The following is an 18,988-nucleotide window of genomic DNA, read 5'->3' as shown; positions in this document are numbered from 1 at the left end:
CAGTATGCGCTGACACCCTGGAAACTGTCTTCTGGCTTCCAGCGGACGCTTCTGCCTCCAGCTCAGACCATTCAGTCCATTTCCACAGACCCCTTCGTCTCCTGTTAGATTTGGAAGAGACACCACAGTGGACTCAAGGCCTTCAATTGGATTATTTGAATATCCAGTGCACAGACAAGCCTTTGGCACTCTTCCACATCTGTTTCTGTGGTAGCCACTGAAAGCAAATCTTGTAAATTCTTATATGTTTGCATATCTCACATTAAATGTTTCTCTACCTTTACACAAAAGCCATCTGATCTGTCACAATCGGATACAGTATTATGGTTTATTTTGTGGTAAAATACAAATTTACAAGTCACAAAAAGTAAAATGGTAATGGTAAGAAATTTTATACAAATCGTAATATTGACCCCAAATGAAAGCAAAATAGGTGAATTTATGTACTTGATATAATTGTTTTGATATATATAGGTATCTTGTTTGGATATGAAAAGTCAAACATTTTCTAATCTACAAAGTGTGAAAACAAATTAACTTTTCTAAAATATGTTCACATTTATCTCTAAACATGTAAACATATATAACATCAAATTCAAAAACCTTCTGTTACACAGCATATGAAGTATGTATATCAAGAAAATTAAAGTTAAAGCTAGTCAGAAATCTCATCTATTAAAAAATGAATAAAAATTATCTTTTAGTAGCCTACACTACCCAATAATAAAAACAAAACTAAAGTTACATAAATACTACCCTTCATGGAAGTGAGAAATAAATTTCAAATAACCTTACTTAATTAGAAGATAGTATATATTAAGTTTAAAGACAATGGCTTACACAAAAATATATTACGTCAATGTTTTTATAGTAAAGACTGCAGATACATAATTCATATATTTACAAGTGATGTACTAAAGAACACAGAAGGACTATATTCTAGGATATCTCCATTTGGAGAGTATTTTCTGGAAACTGATGAAGCAATATTGACATCAAAATTTTCATTAAATTTATACAAGTCTCTACTACATGAGGGATTTTCACAGGCTTTTCAAATTAGGCGAAAGTACACAGCGTTTCTCCCCAGTGTGATTTCTTATGTAACTGACAAAAACTGCTCACTGAATAATTTCCCCACATTGCTTTGCTTATACATAGGGTTCCAAATCAGTGTGGGGACAATGTATCTGAGGACTATCAAGTCTTTTTTCCACATATTATTAATCACCTGAGTACTTTCATGTCTCTGACAGTATTTGACCCTTCCCACATTGCTTGGACACAAAACTTTCTAACTACTGTGAGTTCCTCCATGTCTTCGGTAACATTTGTATATAGTAAACCCCATCCCATCGTGCTTACACACATAATATTTCTCCCCAGTGTGAGTTCTTTCATGTACTTGATCAAAATGGTGTAGTGAATCCTTTCCCACATTGCTTACATGTAGGGCTTCTCCCCAGTGAAATTTTTCATGTATTCAGCTATCTGTTGGCTGAATATTTTTCCACATTGTTTATATGCATAGCATTTGTCCCAAGTGTGAATTGGTTCATGTATTTGAAAGTTACTCTGTCGGATAATATTTTCCCATGTTGTTTGTATGCATTGGATTTCTTCCCAGTGTGACCTCTTTCATAAGACATCTGCCTCATGAATGCTTTTCTATGTTTCTCATATACATAGTTTCTCGCCCATGTGATTTCTTTCATTTATTATACAATAACTCAATGTAATGAATGCATTCTCATGTTGATTAAAAATATAGGCTTCCTCACCTGTGTGAGTTCGTTTATGTCTGCAAAATGCAGAACTATCAGCAAAGCCTTTCCCACACTGCTGACATACATAGGGTTTCTCCCCAGTGTGAACTCTTTGATGTATTTTATAACACATCTGTCTGGTGAATGCTTTTCCACATTCCTCACATACGTAAGGTTTCTCCCCAGTGTGAGTTCTTTCATGGATTTTACAATAACTCAGTGTAGTGAATGCCTTCCCACACTGCTTACATGCATAGTGTTTCTCCCCAAAATGAAGCCTTTCATGTATCTTACAGTAATTCAGCGTAGCAAATGCCTTCCCACATTGCTTACATGCATAAGGTTTCTCCCCAGTGTGACTTCTTTCATGTATTCTACAATAACTCAGTGTTGTGAATGCTTTCCCACATAGCTTACATGCATAGGGTTTCTCCCCAGTGTGCCCCCTTTCATGTATTTTACAATTCCTTGGTGTAGCAAATCCTTTCCCACATTGCTGACATGCATAGGGTTTCTCCCCAGTGTGACTTCTTTCATGCATTTTATAACACATCTGTCTGGTGAATGCTTTTCCACACTTCTCACATACATACGGTTTCTCCCCAGTGTGATTTCTTTCATGTATCCTACAATAACTCAGGGTAGTGAATCCTTTCCCACACTGCCTACACGCATAGGGTTTCTCTCCAGTATGACTTCTTTGATGCATTTGGTAACATATCTGTCTAGTGAATGCTTTTTCACATTTCTCACATACATATGGTTTCTCCCCAGTGTGATTTCTTTCATGGATTCTACAATAACTGAGTGTAGTGAATGCTTTCCCACAATGGTTACATATATAGGCTTTCCCACCTGTGTGGGTTTGTTTCTGTTTATGAAATGCAGACTTATTAGCAAATTCTTTTCCACCCTGCTCATACACATAGGGTTTCTTCCCAGTGTCAATTCTTTCATGGATTTTTACACCACTGGGAGGGCTGGAGCCTTCCACTCTTTTCTCACATACAAAGGTCTTATCTCCAGATACAGTTATTTCCCTAGGGCTATAGTTGGAGTTGCCACATTGCTTGTATTGATAGGGTTTCTCTCCAGCCTTTGTTTCTGCACGCATCTGAAAAGACTGGAAATCACTGCAGGGTTTTCCACGTTCATTCCAATTACTCAGCTTGTCATTAAAGCCCACATACTCACATGGCCCCAGTCCAGTCTGAGTTAAAAAGGACACACTTGGTGATAACTGTCCAGGCAGGGGCTTTCCACAAGCAAGGCTTTCAACTGGCTTTAAAGCAGCTTCTTGCATCTCTACATTCTCATCTGCAGTCCAAAGGAGTATTTGTTCATTTTGATCCCAAGCTTCATTTTCATAGAATTTGACCGTCTCTTCATTTCTTTAAAAAAAAATAAAGGACAAAAATGTCAGTCACAATAAAACGTGTCCATATCATGCTTGCTTCAGCAGCACATATACTAAAGTTAGATACAGAGAAGATTAGCACGGCCCCTGCGCAAGGATGACACGCAAAAAGTGTCCAAACCAATAACTTTCCAGAATACCTTCTGACTTGAGTTTGATAAGAAATTTTGAGAATGAACAGGCTGAATGCTATAGACGTTTCCTCTAAAATACTGATTCTCCAAAGGATCTTCTTCTTTTGAGGATTTTAAATTAATATATGTTTGTAATACATATAGTTTCACTTAGGTCACGAATACATAGGTGCATCTCACACTGATCCTTTTGGGCACACTTTCCCATATCTCTGTCCCCTTTTCCCTTATCCCGGTCATCTTTTCCATCTCCAAAAAAATTAGCCTTTCTGTTGTCTCTCACTTCATCTTAATTTTATTCCCTAACTTACATTTTGGTATCTCATGTAAAAGAAAAAAATCATGATAATTTACTTTGTCTCACTTATTTCATTTAACATTATGAGATGGAGCCCATCTCCTTTTTTGTTTTTATTTGCCAAGATACATTCTTCTTTATGGTTGAATACATAGCACATTTTTCAATGTTGAGAATTAAACAAGTCTTAGCAATAAATTACTCTTGTCTTTATTCTGAGAGCGATTCTCACTGATCATTCATTTGGTCAGGGTGAACTTCACATTGTCTTCCTGCTGGCTCAGCTTAAAAGAGCACTGGGATTATCACAATGCTGAGCTCATCCTACATGCTCTTTATCTATGTGTGTAACTGTGAGCATCGAGGCTGCTACAAGAGATTAGGTTTCATGATTTCCAGAAATTAGGTATTGTGAATACCCAGGCATATGCTACTCTGAGCATGGGTATGCATGTGTCACCAAGACAGGGTGATTTTAAATGCTTTCAAAATATACTTAGATCAAAGTTTACTTAGATCAATGCAAATTTCTATTTTTAATTTTTTGAAACATTTTTATATTTATTATCAAATTGGTTCTATTTTATGTTCCTACCAACAATGAATATATGAGTGTGTCTTCTAAGAATTTTAAATTCTAATTCTCTGCAGGGTGTTTTCTAAACATCTATTACTACAACATCAGGATTCATCTGCATTTTGAATATTGTTTCCAGGTTGACAATTTTTAGATAATATACGTCTCATATTCATATATATATATATATATATATATATATATATATATATACATACATAAGGAGATATTTTGAAGATGAATTCTTGTCAAAGTAGAAAATTTATTTTTTTATACATTCCTATACACAACCTAGCATTACAGTTTCACAGATTTTTATGATGTTGGTCACAAAAGAATTTTTTTATGGATATATGAGATAGTGTTTCTTGTTGCTTGATATCACTACTAACCTAGTTTCTTGTATTGAAATATTTCTGCATTCCAGCATCAGATTATAGAAAATCAACCTGTGTGCGTATCTGGAGAACTTTTGATTAAATAAATTTGAACATGACCTCATTTGTAAAATTTCTTTGCTTATATTTTTGCTCACATGCCAACCTAGGGAATATTAGTTTTGCTTATAAATGCAAATTACCTTAGATTTCTTGAACAGTTTTTATCTTCATCTATTTGCTGGTTGTTCCAGGTCCTTCCTGAATTGTAGCCATAGAAATATAAAAAGTCACCATATTATTATATAAAAATTAGCAGAGAGCAGTTAAATTCATGGTATAATGAATTTTCAGAATGTTTTCACATTCTATTTATTGAATCTGTACCAATAAGCAAGAACCAATGCTCTCTCATCGTATAAATGAGGAAATGTCATCCTTACCTATAGCAGTTATATTCAAACATGTTTCCCACATCACATCTATGTAGAGTTTCTTCTGGGATGGATTCAACACAGCCCATTCCTCTACAGTGAAGTTCACAAGTATATCCTCCAAAGTCACTGGCTCCTAAATAATCACAGATATATTTGCTGAAAGGTTGAGACTCACACCTTGAGATATTTGAACTCTTCTCTTAAAAGTTAAACTGAAACCAATTCCTTCAAATATCAACTCCACGCCTTGGTCGCCAAGTATAAGTACAAATTTTCACAAAGCAATTCTGATGCTAGATTGTAACTCACTGCTCTAGCAACAGCAGTATAGAACTGGTTGCCTGGCAGGGTCACTGAAATTTTATTTGTGCACTATTTTTTTATTTGTGCACTATTTTTAAAGGAGAGCTCATAGAGGGAGTCTGCAAATGACCATTCACAAAACACAGGTGAACATAAATATCTACCGAATGGTTCTGATAGACCATAGATGATAAATGCTTTCAAATCCAATGCTTTACACAATTAAGTCATTCTGTCTTTGATGGTCTCAGGATGCATTTTGAAATTTGAATCTGCTTTCAAAGAAAAAAAACTTAATGGACCATTATATAAAATTTATGAATAATAATGAAAATGGTAATGAAAAACAGTATAATCAGAGGAAGAAGAGTGGCATTTTATCTTATGCCTTGGTGACAACAAATGATCACCTTGCACTGAGATATAAAAAGCTCTAGGAGCATCTAAGGGAGTTGAATAACGGGAAGAACCAGATAAAATACATAGAACACATTAAAAATGAAGATATCACAAGGTAATTAGGCACAAAAGGAAAACTTCAATGAGGCGTGGTGTACATGGCTGTAATCCCTGCACTTGGGAGGCTTATGAAGGAAGATTTCCATGAGTTTAGGACTGGCATAGATTCAAGTCCAGCTCCAGTTATGTAGTAACTTCAAGGCTTGTCAAGATTACAGGGATACCCGGTGTCAAGCACCCCTTCAAAAAACAAAACTTAAAGAAAATATTGTGTCACTTACAAATAACACCTTTCGATTGTTCAAAAAAACAACACATGTGCAGTATAACAGAAGACTGACAACAACTGCTGAGCAAGGTGACAAATTGCACAGTGCCCATGAAAGACATTCATAATACATGCCACCTCTGCTACAATGTAAATGCAGTAATGAGAATGACTAATGGATCTCAGGGAAGGAAGAAGTAAACAGAACACTGATTCATGATGCAGCTGGTTTAAACATCTCTGGGGAGATTCAGTCGAAAGATGGTAGATAGATAAGCAGCAGAATACAGAGGCTCCCTGAGACAGACAATTCAGATGCCAGAATAAAACATCATGGGGAGGTCCATGATGACAAGGAGATGGATCCTCTCCACCTAGGAAGAAACTAAAGGGAAAAGAACTGGTCAAACATGCAATCTGGGGACTACCATTGGAGCAGCTAAGACTAGCAGCCCTGGTGCCCTCTCTGCAATGCCCAAACTTGCACAGGCGTGACTTGCCAAGCCGCCCAAGCTCCCACCACTGCAACTTGCTGGAACCATGGTTGTGCTGAAGTGAGAGGTTGGTGAGCCCAATGGAGAATGGAACCGGCAAGGGACCTACCTGCATTACCCGCAGTGAGCACTGGGAATAAGACCCTCCCATGGGAAAGGGGCAACAAACTGGTTGACATGTTGGAATAGGGCAGGACAGGCAGGAACAAGGAAGAGCAGTGACTTCAGTCAATTGTTTGCTTCCCAGACCAGATTGGTGGGATATGCTTGGCCTGTCTTGCTTCTGGCTGGGACCCAATAAATCACCTCAAACCAATTCCTTACACACGGCACACACTAACATGGTGAAAGGCCCCTGTAGGTTGAATGATCCGGAAGGGAGGGGCCAGCATACACCACCCCTGCTTGCACCTCAGTGAACAATAGCAAACTGGAGAGGACAGAAAACCCTAGCCAGGACACTTCAGAAGAACCACACCAACAAGGAAAGGGGCTAGCACCTCCTCTATACACCTGTTTGGAAGAAACCAAAAACATGGCAAGAGAAAGAAATAAAAAAAAGCCTCAAGCCCCCAACCCTGAGAACACTGATCCAGGAGAAATAAATACAAAAGAGACTGAGGGCCACAAATGTGCAATATCAGACACGGCATCAGTGGACATAGAGAGATATCTTCCAGACCTTACAGACAAGCTCAAAAGTGAAATATTTAATCAAGTAAAGCAAGATATAAGTGGATAAAAGAAATGCTAAGCACCTCTCAAGAAGGCACAAATGGAAGAACAGAGAAACACAAAAAAAAGGAGAGAAACATTCGATGAAGACTCTAAACAAAACCTAGAATACATGAAGCAGCTTCAAAGAGATTACCAGGAAATAACTCCATTGAAAGCTGGCAAAACTGCTTGAAAGAAACTAAGGATAGACTATCAAAACTTGAGGACAGGTTTGCAATGTGTGACCCTGAAAGGAAAAATTTCTTAAAAATAACAAGGAAACAGGTAGTAACAATACAAAGGCTAGAAGACAACAAGAGGATTTATAACTTAAGAATAAAGAATGTGAATGAAGAAGCAGGAATAAAAACAAAGGAAATATAAATGCTATTCACAGAAATAATTAAGGAAAGCTTCCCAAACATAGGAAAACGAAATGATATTCAGATGTATGAGGCATACAGAACTCCAGCCACCTACAACCAAAACAGAGCTACATACAGACATAATAATCAAGATCCCAGAAATTCACTATAAGAACAGAATATTAAAAGTCGTCAGAGAAAAACAAACAGATCACCTATAAAGGAAACCCATCAAAATCAAGGCAGACTTCTCGATACAGACCATCAAATCAAGAAGAGCTTAGAGCAAAGTATACCGAGCCCTGAAAGAAAATAACCTCCAGACCAGATTGATGTACCCTGAAAAACTGTGTCTAGAAATTAATGGAGAAACAAGATGCTTCCAACATAAAGACGAACTGGAGGAATTCGTGACCACCAATCCAACCCTACAGAGAATACTGAAGGATATCCTAGAGAGAGAAAAAGGTACCAGGATTTCAGGAACAGAGGCAGAGAGGCCTCAATGAATAGAGCAGAAAGTGGAATGAAGGAGAAAAACAGACAACTAATGGCAGAAAAATAGCACAACAGAAATGAGGCAGAGAAGGTTGGCTATAATCTCTACAATCTCTAATATAGATGTCCTTGATGCACGAAAAAAAAAAAAAAAAGAAAGAAAGAAAAAAGAAACACAGGCAGAGTAGATCAGGAGGCAGGGTCCACTGAGATGCTCTATATAGGAAATATAATTAATCTGAAAAAGGATTTACAGACCAAAAATCAAATATGAGAAAACAATGCTCTATGTGACAGGGAACCAGAGAGCAATAGGGGCAACTTGACCAGCACCTGCAGATGGTTTGGAAAGACAGGTTTTGTAGGTAAAGGAATACAACTTGAGATTAAGTCCAGGAGGGAGAAGGTTCAGAACCACTTAGGTAAATAGCAAGTTGCCCCTCAATCTGAAAACTGAGGGAGTTGGTGGGACCCAAAAATGCACAATGCACCCTATGGGAGTGAAATGGGAGGAATAATCTAAAAAAAGAAGGCAGAGGATATTGTTACTAGTGTATCAGGATTTAAAACCCATATTACTCATACCACTCTGTTTAGATAGATTATATTCTGTCCCAGTTTGTCTACTTGCACTAGATCTGAGGGCACAGACAGCTATCCCAAAAATAGCAGGATACAGTATGGTAATCATCCTTTATTCCCTATTAACTTAGTCTGGAGCCCTGTATGACTTATACTGTTTTATCATGACTGATGGTAGTTGAATCTGGTTTGTTAAGATTGCTGCTTGGTATCAATAGATTTTATTCAAAACTGTTATGATTGATAATATCAAGTCTGAGAGTATAGGCAGCAACACTGAAAATGACAAGATTCACTAAGATACCAACTCTTGTTTATTACTTGCTTTTGAAGTTTTACATTATCTACAATGCTTTGTTTTTATTAATATTATTATGTACTGCTATATTCAATTATATTGTGGCTGATGATACAGACAATTCTATTGAAGATAACAAGAGACAATACAGTAACCACTGTAGAACACACTGTACTATGGTTTTATATGACTTTTTCGTTTCAAGTGTTTATAGGAATATGTTTTATTTTGTTTTGTTTTGTTTCTCCCTCTAATATAGAAAGCATAGAAATACATGTAGAGACTCATGCATGCATAGAACCTATAAACAGTTTATAAGAACTTATCTTGTAATGCATGATAAAATGAACAACTACTTTGAAGAAAAAGAGACACTACAGTACCCAGTGCTGATCCCGGAGTGTCATGAGGTGAAATCCAGCAATACTATTATTTGTTCAGAGTGATTTTAGCCTGCTTTGGTTTGTTTAATCTTAACACACATGAAGATATGGATAACTGCATCTATGTTTAAGTGTACAGGATTGTTAACTATATTAGTAAGTTTTTGTTGGATAGTTGAACAGAACTGTTTTCAGTCTCACTGTTTGAATGTCCACTTTGTATGCTTCACTTTTGTAACTTGAACAACTATTTGTAAGAGGACAATACGTAATTATCAACTAATGATTTCTTACTAGTGATTTCTGTTTATTTTTTCTTTGAAATTATGTATTATTTCTACCTTTTTTCTGTTTTGTTTATTCTTTCTTTAAATAAAATTTTAAAAAATAAAAATATAAATATCTCTGGGAGAAATCACAATGTGCTTCTCATGCTCAGGAAGAAACAGGTATGTACCTGGAAACCTCAACTATACACCCTTCTGTTCTTTGTACATAATTAGACATTCAAACGGGAACAATACACCTGAATTCCTTTGTATTTTACAACAAAATAATTTTTTAGATATGAAAAAGTTCCCCAGAACAAAAGCAAGATCCACCAATAATGGAGATATTGAAGCCAGGTATGTTGCACATGCCTGTAATCCCAGCACTTGGAAGACTGAGTCAGGATTATTGTGCTTTTGAGATACACAGTGAGGTGAAGGCCAGCTTGAACTATATAGCAAGACCCTGCCAAAAAAAAAAAAAAAAAAAGGATAGACTGAAGTCTATGAAAACCATAAGAAATACATAAGAATATTTGTTTTATAGACAATTCAAAGATTTTGTATACACAGTAAAAATGAACACAAATCTAAAACTTAATTATAACATATATGACTCAAGAAAAACACAATATAAAACAAGTTCCATCACTGATCATTTGAAAGATACAAATTAAAACAATGCTGAGATTCCATCTCACTCCAGAAAGCAAGGCTATCACCAGAAAAATGACCAGTAAGAAAATCGGTAGGGCCATGGGGAAAAGCGAACACTTTTCCACCGTTGGTAGAAGTGTAGTCTGGTGCAATCATTGTAGCAATGAGTGTGGAACTTCCTCAAAAATCTAAGAATAGAGGTCATTATTTGACCCAGCTATTCCCCTACATGGAATCTGCTCAAAAGAATTAAAAGCATCATACCATAGCAATTAATGCACAGCCATGTTTATAGTAGCATAGTTTTTAACAACTAAGTCTTGGAAACAACCCAAATGTCCGTCAGGCAAAAATGTGTGTGTGTGTGTGTGTGTGTGTGTGTGTGTGTAGATCGATAGATAGATAGATAGATAGATAGATAGACAGATAATGGAGTACTACTCTGCCATAAAGTATAAACTTAAAAACTTATTGCAAAAAGGCTGGATCTTGATAACATGCTCTTAAAGGAAAATAATCAGACGTGTGTATCACACTCGCACTGGTGTGAAAAACACTGAAAGTGTAAATAAGAACAAGAGATTTTGTACAAGAGTTATGGTGAAATGGGGAGAAACTGTTCAAAAAGAAAGGAAAACTAGGGAGAGGGTAAGGAAGGCAGAAAAGGGAAAAAAATGAAAAAAGAACGATCAAATGGAAACAAAGCTTTGTAAAGGGTAAAAAGGGGTTTAAGGGAAGGAAGGGGAATGGGAGAGAACAAGGGAAGTCGAGAAGAGAAACCACGCCTTCCTGCAAAGCAAGCCCACCATGCTGACCAGAAACAGCCTCAACCAGAACAGAGACCACGCCTTTCCGTGAAGCAGGCTCCACTATGCTGATGAGTAAAGAGCCTCAACCAGAAGAGAGACCAAAGTCTTCCAGTGAAGCAAGCTCCATCATGCAGATCAGAAAAAGCCTCAGCCAGAAGAGAAACCACACCTTCCCATGAGCCAGCCAGTTCATGGCATCTTCTATTACTTGCTGCTGATTCACAGGACTCAGGATGAGATGATAGCACCTGAGGGGAAGGGAACAGCTTGGTGCCTGTATTGTTTGGCTGACTCTGCAGGCCTGGGGCTGGTGGTCTGAGCACCCATCTACTTGGAGGATAGCAGTGTGCACTATGTCAACCATGAGGGATTTCCTCCTGTCTTGTTTTTGAAATCCAATGTTTTGTTTCATCTTACTGTTTTGTTTTATTCCTATATATGGTAACATGAGCAACTATTTGGAAGAAAACAATGTACAGTATTGTTCTTAACTCTTTTGTTCCAATTTACTGTTTTGCTTTCTTCAATGTTATGTTTGGATTGCTTTTTTTCTGTTTTGTTTTGTTTGATTTTGCTATGTTTGATGGTGTGGACAACTATTGTGAAGATAGCAAGGTATATTATGATAGTGATTTTTATTTCCTTGTTACCCTGTTTTGAAGTTCTGTATCCTTTTTCCAGCTTTGTTTTGACTGGCTTTATTCTGCTTTGTTTTGGTGGGTTTTAGACTTTTAAAAAAAAATTTTTGAAATCAAGCAAGGCATATGATGTACAGCTACAAATTTCCTATTACAAATGTGATCATCATATATTTAAATTGTACCAATAAGCTTAATAAAATAAATAACATAATATAGCTATTATTCATGTAGAAAGATGCAATTCTTGTCAAACAAACTTGAAAAATCTTCAAACTTATCATCAATGGATTTGATGGTAGTATTTTCCTTTGATTCACATATCAGAATTTATGAAGATAGTAAAGGGAGAGGAGCCTCCAAAAGTATTTCCCTATGCAATTTCTGTAACACTGAAAATTCCTAGGAAGAAAAATAAGAACACTATTCATAGAAAACCACACACGGCAAACTTAAAAAGCTGCCAAAGGAGGAGAGCGTTCATCAGTAAAGCTAGAAAGGTTCAGGTCAGGCAATGTTCATCACCTGGATGCTTTCATTGGATGCCTATGGCTTAGGTACAAAACATTCTGAATATATGCAGGACATTTATATTTTTTATTATCAATAAATCTCACAAAATTTTTGATAAAAACTGTTACAAAATATGTAAGTAGCAAATAACCAATAATGAAGTTCATATACCCTTTTATCTGTGTATCTGCCTTCAAACATAAGTTTCTGAGACATATTTCACAGATGAGGCAACACGTAAGACCAGTCGTAAATGTGAGTCCTACAGATTCCCAGAAAACAGGGGTTAAACTCTGTGCTGTTCATCAGGGGACTCAGTCAGACCATTAGAAAGAGAGAACAGGCATCAGAGCTTATCAATATTTATAAACCTGGGTTATGCACAAATCCTACTACTACTTGGACAGCAGTAGTTATTATATATACATCGATGAGGATTGATTAAAGAAGAAGTTATGCAAAAAGACATACTAGACTAGCACTGAGTCAATAAAATCTGTAGAAAGAATATTAAATTGATATTATTCAATTTGTACCTCAAATTAGGTAAGGCTTATGGTGATCAGATAATGATATAAAGGCAAGTCTCAAAAAAGAACCAACAGTTCCTAGCACATATTCCTCAAAATAGTACATCTATCTATGTAAGGCAAAAACATGCATGTGAAAGCAAAGGTCATTTATTTACAGCTATGTCTGAAGACTTCAAAACAAAGTGATTGACAGCTGAAAAGGGCAAAAAAGTCTGGACAGTCACAAAAACATCATACTTTCAGGGACTTACAGGATGCTGCATAGTGGTTTAGCATATAACTGCATAGTATACAGTCTTTTCTAAATTGTAAGATATATTCACCCTCATGGGCCATTTTCAGAAAACAAGAACATTATGTTTTCAAAGGAACTAAACTCATTCAAAGCAAATTCTTACACACTATTGGAAAAAAATTAGAAATGAACTGCAGAAACATATTGAATAATCCTAAGAATTTGAAGTTAAATTACAAGTTTTAAGTAACACATTTCAAGTGAAATACTTGATTACGTATTAATTTTTCATAACACAAAAATGAATATTGGCCAGGGATTTAGCTCACTGAGATAAGTGCCTGCCTGGCAAGCGTGAGGTCATGAGTTTGATCCCCAGTACCAGAAAGAAAGTAAATGTATGTCTTACAACTCTTTAGAGATCCAGAAGTGAGATCATGTCATAATTCAATGGAATTATTTTCTGTCTTCAGAGCTAGAGTTTGTTGTAGGCATAGAAAGAAATTACACATTTGCTGAAAACAGTGTTTGGGGTAAAATTGGTGATATTCCTCTCTCCTTGTGTGTGACAATTTACACTATACATGCTTCATTCTGACAGTCACAAATCTGACAAATCACCAGAGATCAGGATAACTACACCACCACTCTACAACCTCTCTGGATCTTGCCTAAAACCTGTGTTCTTTAGAGTATGTTCTTTATGCAATTACAGTAAAATTGATACAACTGATTCAATACAGATCTCTGGACATGAAGACATACTTAACCTCATTGGTGCAGACACCTGGTAAATTGATCACAGTACTTATGCAAGCTGATGGAGACTTTATTAAGTAGCAATGACACTTGTAGGTACAGTGTCAAATCAGTCCCTAAATATCACCTTCATAGTTACATACATGTTCACATAGCACCATATCTGAAGCCAATACACTATCCATGGAAATATTCACACAGTGTAATACTATATAAATTCCATCTGAATATTCAAAAATAGTTGGTTCTTATATTGCACATTTTTGTCTTTTAAGCTTTTTTCCATCACTTCCTTTATTCTCCAGAATTTCCTAAGCCAGCCCATGTAGACATGGCTGTTTAGACACAGCACTCTGGGTAAGGGCACTGTAATTAAGTTTCCCTGAGCAATAGGAGTAATGGACATAGATTGCCAATAAGGAAATATGATAAATTATGGAATTAAAATGTCCCAGTGGAGAAACAGTGCACTAAAGGAATCACGATTCCTGAAGACATGAGTGTGCCTTTTGTCCCACTGCAGCAGTGTGAAAGGAGAATGTATTAAATCTCCCTATCAGGTGATTTACCAAGAACTATCATGTGAAATCCAGGTAGAGCTCATGAGGTCATTACGAAAATAAAAGCATCTAGTGCACACTGTCTTCCGCGGAGGAACTGTATTCTAAGCATGCAATAATAAAGTTTAGATACTGGCTTGGATCTTAACGTGCTTTCCAGAGGAATAATTTCAGTGTAGAAAAGAACAAGATGATCCAAGGTTTAAGCAGCTAGAACAGTTTCCACAACTGGCAAAAGTTACAGAGAGAAATGGAAATATTTTCCCTTCGATTTTGTACATGTTTGGTATCTTGTGTTCTAACAACTCAGTCCTGTCTTTTCATTGAAAATTTCCATTCTATCCCCTTGTTCTGCTGATGTAATCCAAACAGTGTCACCAGAGTGGGGCAACTTTTTATAATAAAAAAAAAAAATTCAAAACAAAACAAAGAAAGAAAATAGCAGAGTACTTTTTACGTTTTCAAACAGTATTAGTGTTGTCGTAAATCAGTTGCTCAGGAAAAACTGGTTAACACAGCATTCAAAATAAGAATCTATCTAGGAAGTGTTGAAGAAATAAGAAATAATACAGATGCTACTTCAATTGGGAAGACAGAACATATTCATGAACCCAAAGGTAACTGAAAATAAAATACATTGAAAAGGCACAAAGTGGACATAATTGAGCAAACATCATGGCTAAGCCTTGGGTCCTTTAAACCTGCTCAATACACATATCTTCATCTGTATTTGGAGAAATTTACAAAACACAAAGTCAAATTCATCATAAAACACTATCTATCTCATGTATTTTAATGAATACGGTATATTATAAATCACTGGTTGTTCACCCATGGTATCTTATTTCTGACAGAGCAGTGAACTGTTACTGCTATCCACCACCATAAGGGACCGTGTGAAAAATGAGTAAGCTTCAAAATTAAAAGATTTGCACTAAACTTTTCCTCTTTATTACTAAAAACTTAACCTCGGCCCTCATGCATATTAGACAAGTTAGTTGGGGGGGTGGGGTTAAATGTATTTCATATTAAAAAAAAAAAAAAAGCCTTGCTCAATTAACCAGGCTGTGTTTGGTGGTGTAATACTCCTATCAAAATTTCCCAAGTAGCTGGCATTACAAGTGTGCACCGCCATGCCTCAGTTGTATTTACTTTACTCAAGCACTTAAATTTTGGTAAATCATGGTGACTGAAGATCCCAAGTTTTAAACTAGCAAAGCAGCACGGGTCTGTGTTCCCAACAGTCCAGGACATACAGATTATCAAAAATTTTTCCAAGCCTGGGCCACTTAGTAAGATCTGGCCTCAAAAAAAAAAAAAAAAAAAAAAAAAGGAAAAGAAATCAAATCATTCAGGAGAAGGTAGCTGGGCAAAACTGCAGAGTTCATACCAGTACAATGGAAAAGATCAGACTCAGCTTGAAATCTTTTGTATCCAAAGAAACGCTCTTCCCATTCCACATCAGGGAAAGTGCCCACCCTATTTTTAAAACCTACAAGACCAGTTTCCTCATTGTAATTTCACTGTAAAAATGATTAGGTGAGCTCATCTGTACCGACAGAAGAACTACATACTTGCTACTAAACTCTCCTCCTTTCTTTAGGTCTCTGACCTTTCTCCTAATTCCAGGACAATCCAGCACACAACCCTTCATTTATCTCCTAATTCCAGGTCAACCCAGCACACAATCCTTCACTCTAAGAACGACCTGACTTCTGGAGTTTACTGTTCTAGTTGATTTCTGCCATCCCCCAAATCCCCTGCTCTCTCATTTCCTTTTTACTTGCTCTTTGTTCTTGCCTGTTCTGAAAACCTTTCTTTGTATTTATTCATATGCCCGCAGACCTTAACTATGGGAATTTACTTCTATTCCGGCATTTGTTTTATGTAAAACTATCATTCAAGGTTCCATTAAAAAAATTTTTTTAAAGTCTAGAAACAGTCCACAGGCTACAAAGCAATTATTTCAGAAATGATGCCCCCTTGCCTTTCCAACCATACCAACCTCACAAGTACACATCCCCGTAGAAGCCCCAGTTCAATGTATTTCTCAGGGTGGGTTTAACAGGCACCCTCCCCCACAAGTTCTCCTTAGCAGATCACTTCCCCTCCCTTGGTAATACATGAACATCCCCTCCATCTTTCACAGTATTCTAAACTCTACGGAACGCCTCAATTAAATAGTCTAAATGTAAATAATATTTTATTTAGCTAGCTTATATATAAGGCATTAAGGGAAGGGCGTGACGTAAGAGTTGGGAATTTATCCATTTGACATCAATTAAAATTATAAGTCAATTACCTGGAAATTTAGACCAACTGTGCTCTTTCTGCCCATCAAGGAATGCAGCCCCTCCCTAAGTGTCTGAGTTTCCAGGAATGTAAAACACAAAACACCCAGTGTTTCCCTAAAAATCCCATTTCCTTTTAACAGTGCATACAGAGGAAGTGGTTTAGACAGCCTGAGTTCAAAGTGATTGTTTTAAATCCACAGAGCCCTTAGGGATAGGTGGCCACTAAACAACGGAGCTTTTACTCAGCTCTGCTTATTCATGATTAACTCTGGATCCAGAGAACACAAGGCCACTCACTGGGGACGCTTCCAGAATCAGGGCGCTATTATTCTTCCTATTTTCAATAAAATCCTTGCTAACATCCTTCTTTTGGTTTGCGACTTCATTCCTCAATGTTTTGAGGCCACGAGCTCTATTCATGCAATAACACAATTGCAAACAGATGTCTGACACAAAAAATTCAAAGTGATGAGATATTTTTATGGCTGAGTATGGAACCCAGGATTTATCCTACAGCCATGCTCGCTCCAGACTGCTGGTGACATCCGTTCCGGGGGCTGCCCAGGAAGGTATCCTGCCTGGGCTGGCAGCGTCAGATCACGCTGGGGACGCAGCGCTGTCCCTGCCTGAGCGAAGGGGAAACGTTTCAGATGACGACGCAGCACTGGAGCCCAGCAAGGCCTCGCCGTCTGGAGCTGAGCAGGGAGGCTACAGATCGCCATGGCTGTTTCTGATCATGAACATCCAGAAAGCACCAGATTCCTCCCATCCCCAGCTCCCGTCCCACAACGTCACCATTGTGTGGCCTGCTGGTCTCCCAGGATCCTTCCAATGCAGCTAGCAGCCAGTAGAAATTTGAGAAAAAGGTCGTCTAGTCAGCAGGGAGCTCTCAGCAACGCACTCAAAGGGTGCATTGCGGCGCCATGACAGAGGAAGAGCCCGCCTCCCGCACCAAGCCTGATTGGGGCTCTAAGTCGCCCACGCCTTCACCGTTGATTGGTTCCTGTGTCTTTGCCTCTCAGCTTGAAAGAGCCTGCCAGGAACAAAAAAATCTCTTTTCAGCAGAGGTGGAGCTCCGAGGATCAGCTGTAACCCAGGGACTCCTGGAGTGGTCTCTCTCCCAAAATATCAATCGCACCTCTCCTTAGGAATACTTACATTTTTTATTTTTATTGCCTGGAATATTTAATATTTAACATGCTCTTTTAATTTTTTTCCAAATCCTTTTTTGTTTCAAGGATTAAAAAAAAAAAAAAAGAACAACAACAAAACTACAATAAAATTTCAAAACACATCAATCAGGGGCAACAATGGTACATATCTTGCACATTGTCATTCAAATCATTCACCCAGAGCACAAAACATCTGCATTCAATTGTCCGAACAATACTGATACAATTCTTTTTCTTCAGTGAACTCAGAAAAATTTCTAGTATAACTATCTTAACTATTTTTAATATACATATCCACACATACACATATACGTATATGTTTTTACTTTCAGCTTCTCACACTGATGAAACAATATGATGTTTACACGTGTGTCTTATTTATTTCACTAATGAGTGTGTTCTCAAGTTGCATCCATTTACCTATAAGTCTCCAGCTTACCTTTCTTTATGGTTAAGTAGTACTATATTATATAAAAGTGCCACATCTTTTTTATCCATTCCTCAGTCGATGGGCATTTAGGTTGTTTCCAAGGTCTGGCTATTATAAATTGTGCGGCTATAAACATGGGTGCACATATATCACTGTGGTATGATGCTTTCAACACTTTTGGGAACATATGCAGAAAGGGAATAGGTGGATCAAATGGAATCTTTAGTGCTAGTTACTTGAAGAATCTCCACACTGATTTCCACAGTGTCTGTACCAGTCTGCATTCCCACCAACAGTGAAGAAGGATTCTTCTTTCCTCACAGCCCCTCCAGCATTTGTTATCGATTGATTTCTTGATAACAGGCATTCTTTCTGAGGAGAGGTGGAATCTGTGTTGTTTCCATGTGCATCTCTCGAATGGCCAGTGCTGTTGAATATTTTTTCATATATTCATTTGCTGTTTGTATTTCTTCATCTGAGAAGTGTGCACTCATCTCAGATGCTCATTTTTGGAGTGGATCTTTGAATTTAGGGGGACTGATTTTTTTGTGTTCTTTATATGTTCTGGATAGTAATCCTTTGAGGAACAGCTGGCAAACATTTTCTCCCATGTTGTAAATTGTCTCTTCACTCTGCTGGTGGTTTCTCTTGCTATGCAAAAGAATTTTAGTAGGGTCAGATCCCAGTTATTGATTGTGATAGTGCCTGTCCAATCAGAGTTTTGTTCATAAAATCTTTGCCTACAA

General features: G+C 37.2%; 1 protein-coding gene and 1 pseudogene across 1 annotated transcript; one reads left to right on the top strand and one right to left on the bottom strand.

The window, feature by feature from the left end:
- Positions 1 to 311: 311 nt before the first annotated feature.
- LOC101788160 (zinc finger protein 878-like) lies at positions 312 to 17,594 on the bottom strand. Its single transcript, XM_023563766.2, has 4 exons — positions 17,436 to 17,594; positions 5,013 to 5,139; positions 4,773 to 4,830; positions 312 to 3,157 (listed from the first exon to the last, which is right to left on the bottom strand). The coding sequence occupies exons 1-4, from the start codon at positions 17,436 to 17,438 to the stop codon at positions 1,678 to 1,680; spliced, it is 1,668 nt and encodes a 555-aa protein (XP_023419534.1). The 5' UTR covers positions 17,439 to 17,594; the 3' UTR covers positions 312 to 1,677.
- On the top strand, positions 3,217 to 3,316 carry LOC111755922 (U6 spliceosomal RNA; annotated as a pseudogene).
- Positions 17,595 to 18,988: the final 1,394 nt, after the last annotated feature.

Source organism: Cavia porcellus, unplaced genomic scaffold (genome assembly GCF_034190915.1).
Source record: "Cavia porcellus strain 051 isolate PalLab524CR breed Dunkin Hartley unplaced genomic scaffold, mCavPor4.1 scaffold_8, whole genome shotgun sequence".
In the NCBI taxonomy this organism is placed as follows: Eukaryota; Metazoa; Chordata; class Mammalia; order Rodentia; family Caviidae; genus Cavia; species Cavia porcellus.
This window is presented reverse-complemented; position numbering and strand designations above follow the sequence as displayed.

What these genes read in the sequence shown, in the direction of transcription:
- LOC101788160 (XM_023563766.2), bottom strand. An exon ending in TTTGAATATAACTGCTATAG is followed by an intron (nt 4,831 to 5,012) that starts GTAAGGATGACA and finishes GCTACAATTCAG; the next exon opens with GAAGGACCTGGAACAACCAG. An exon ending in AACTGTTCAAGAAATCTAAG is followed by an intron (nt 3,158 to 4,772) that starts GTAATTTGCATT and finishes TTTTTTTTAAAG; the next exon opens with AAATGAAGAGACGGTCAAAT.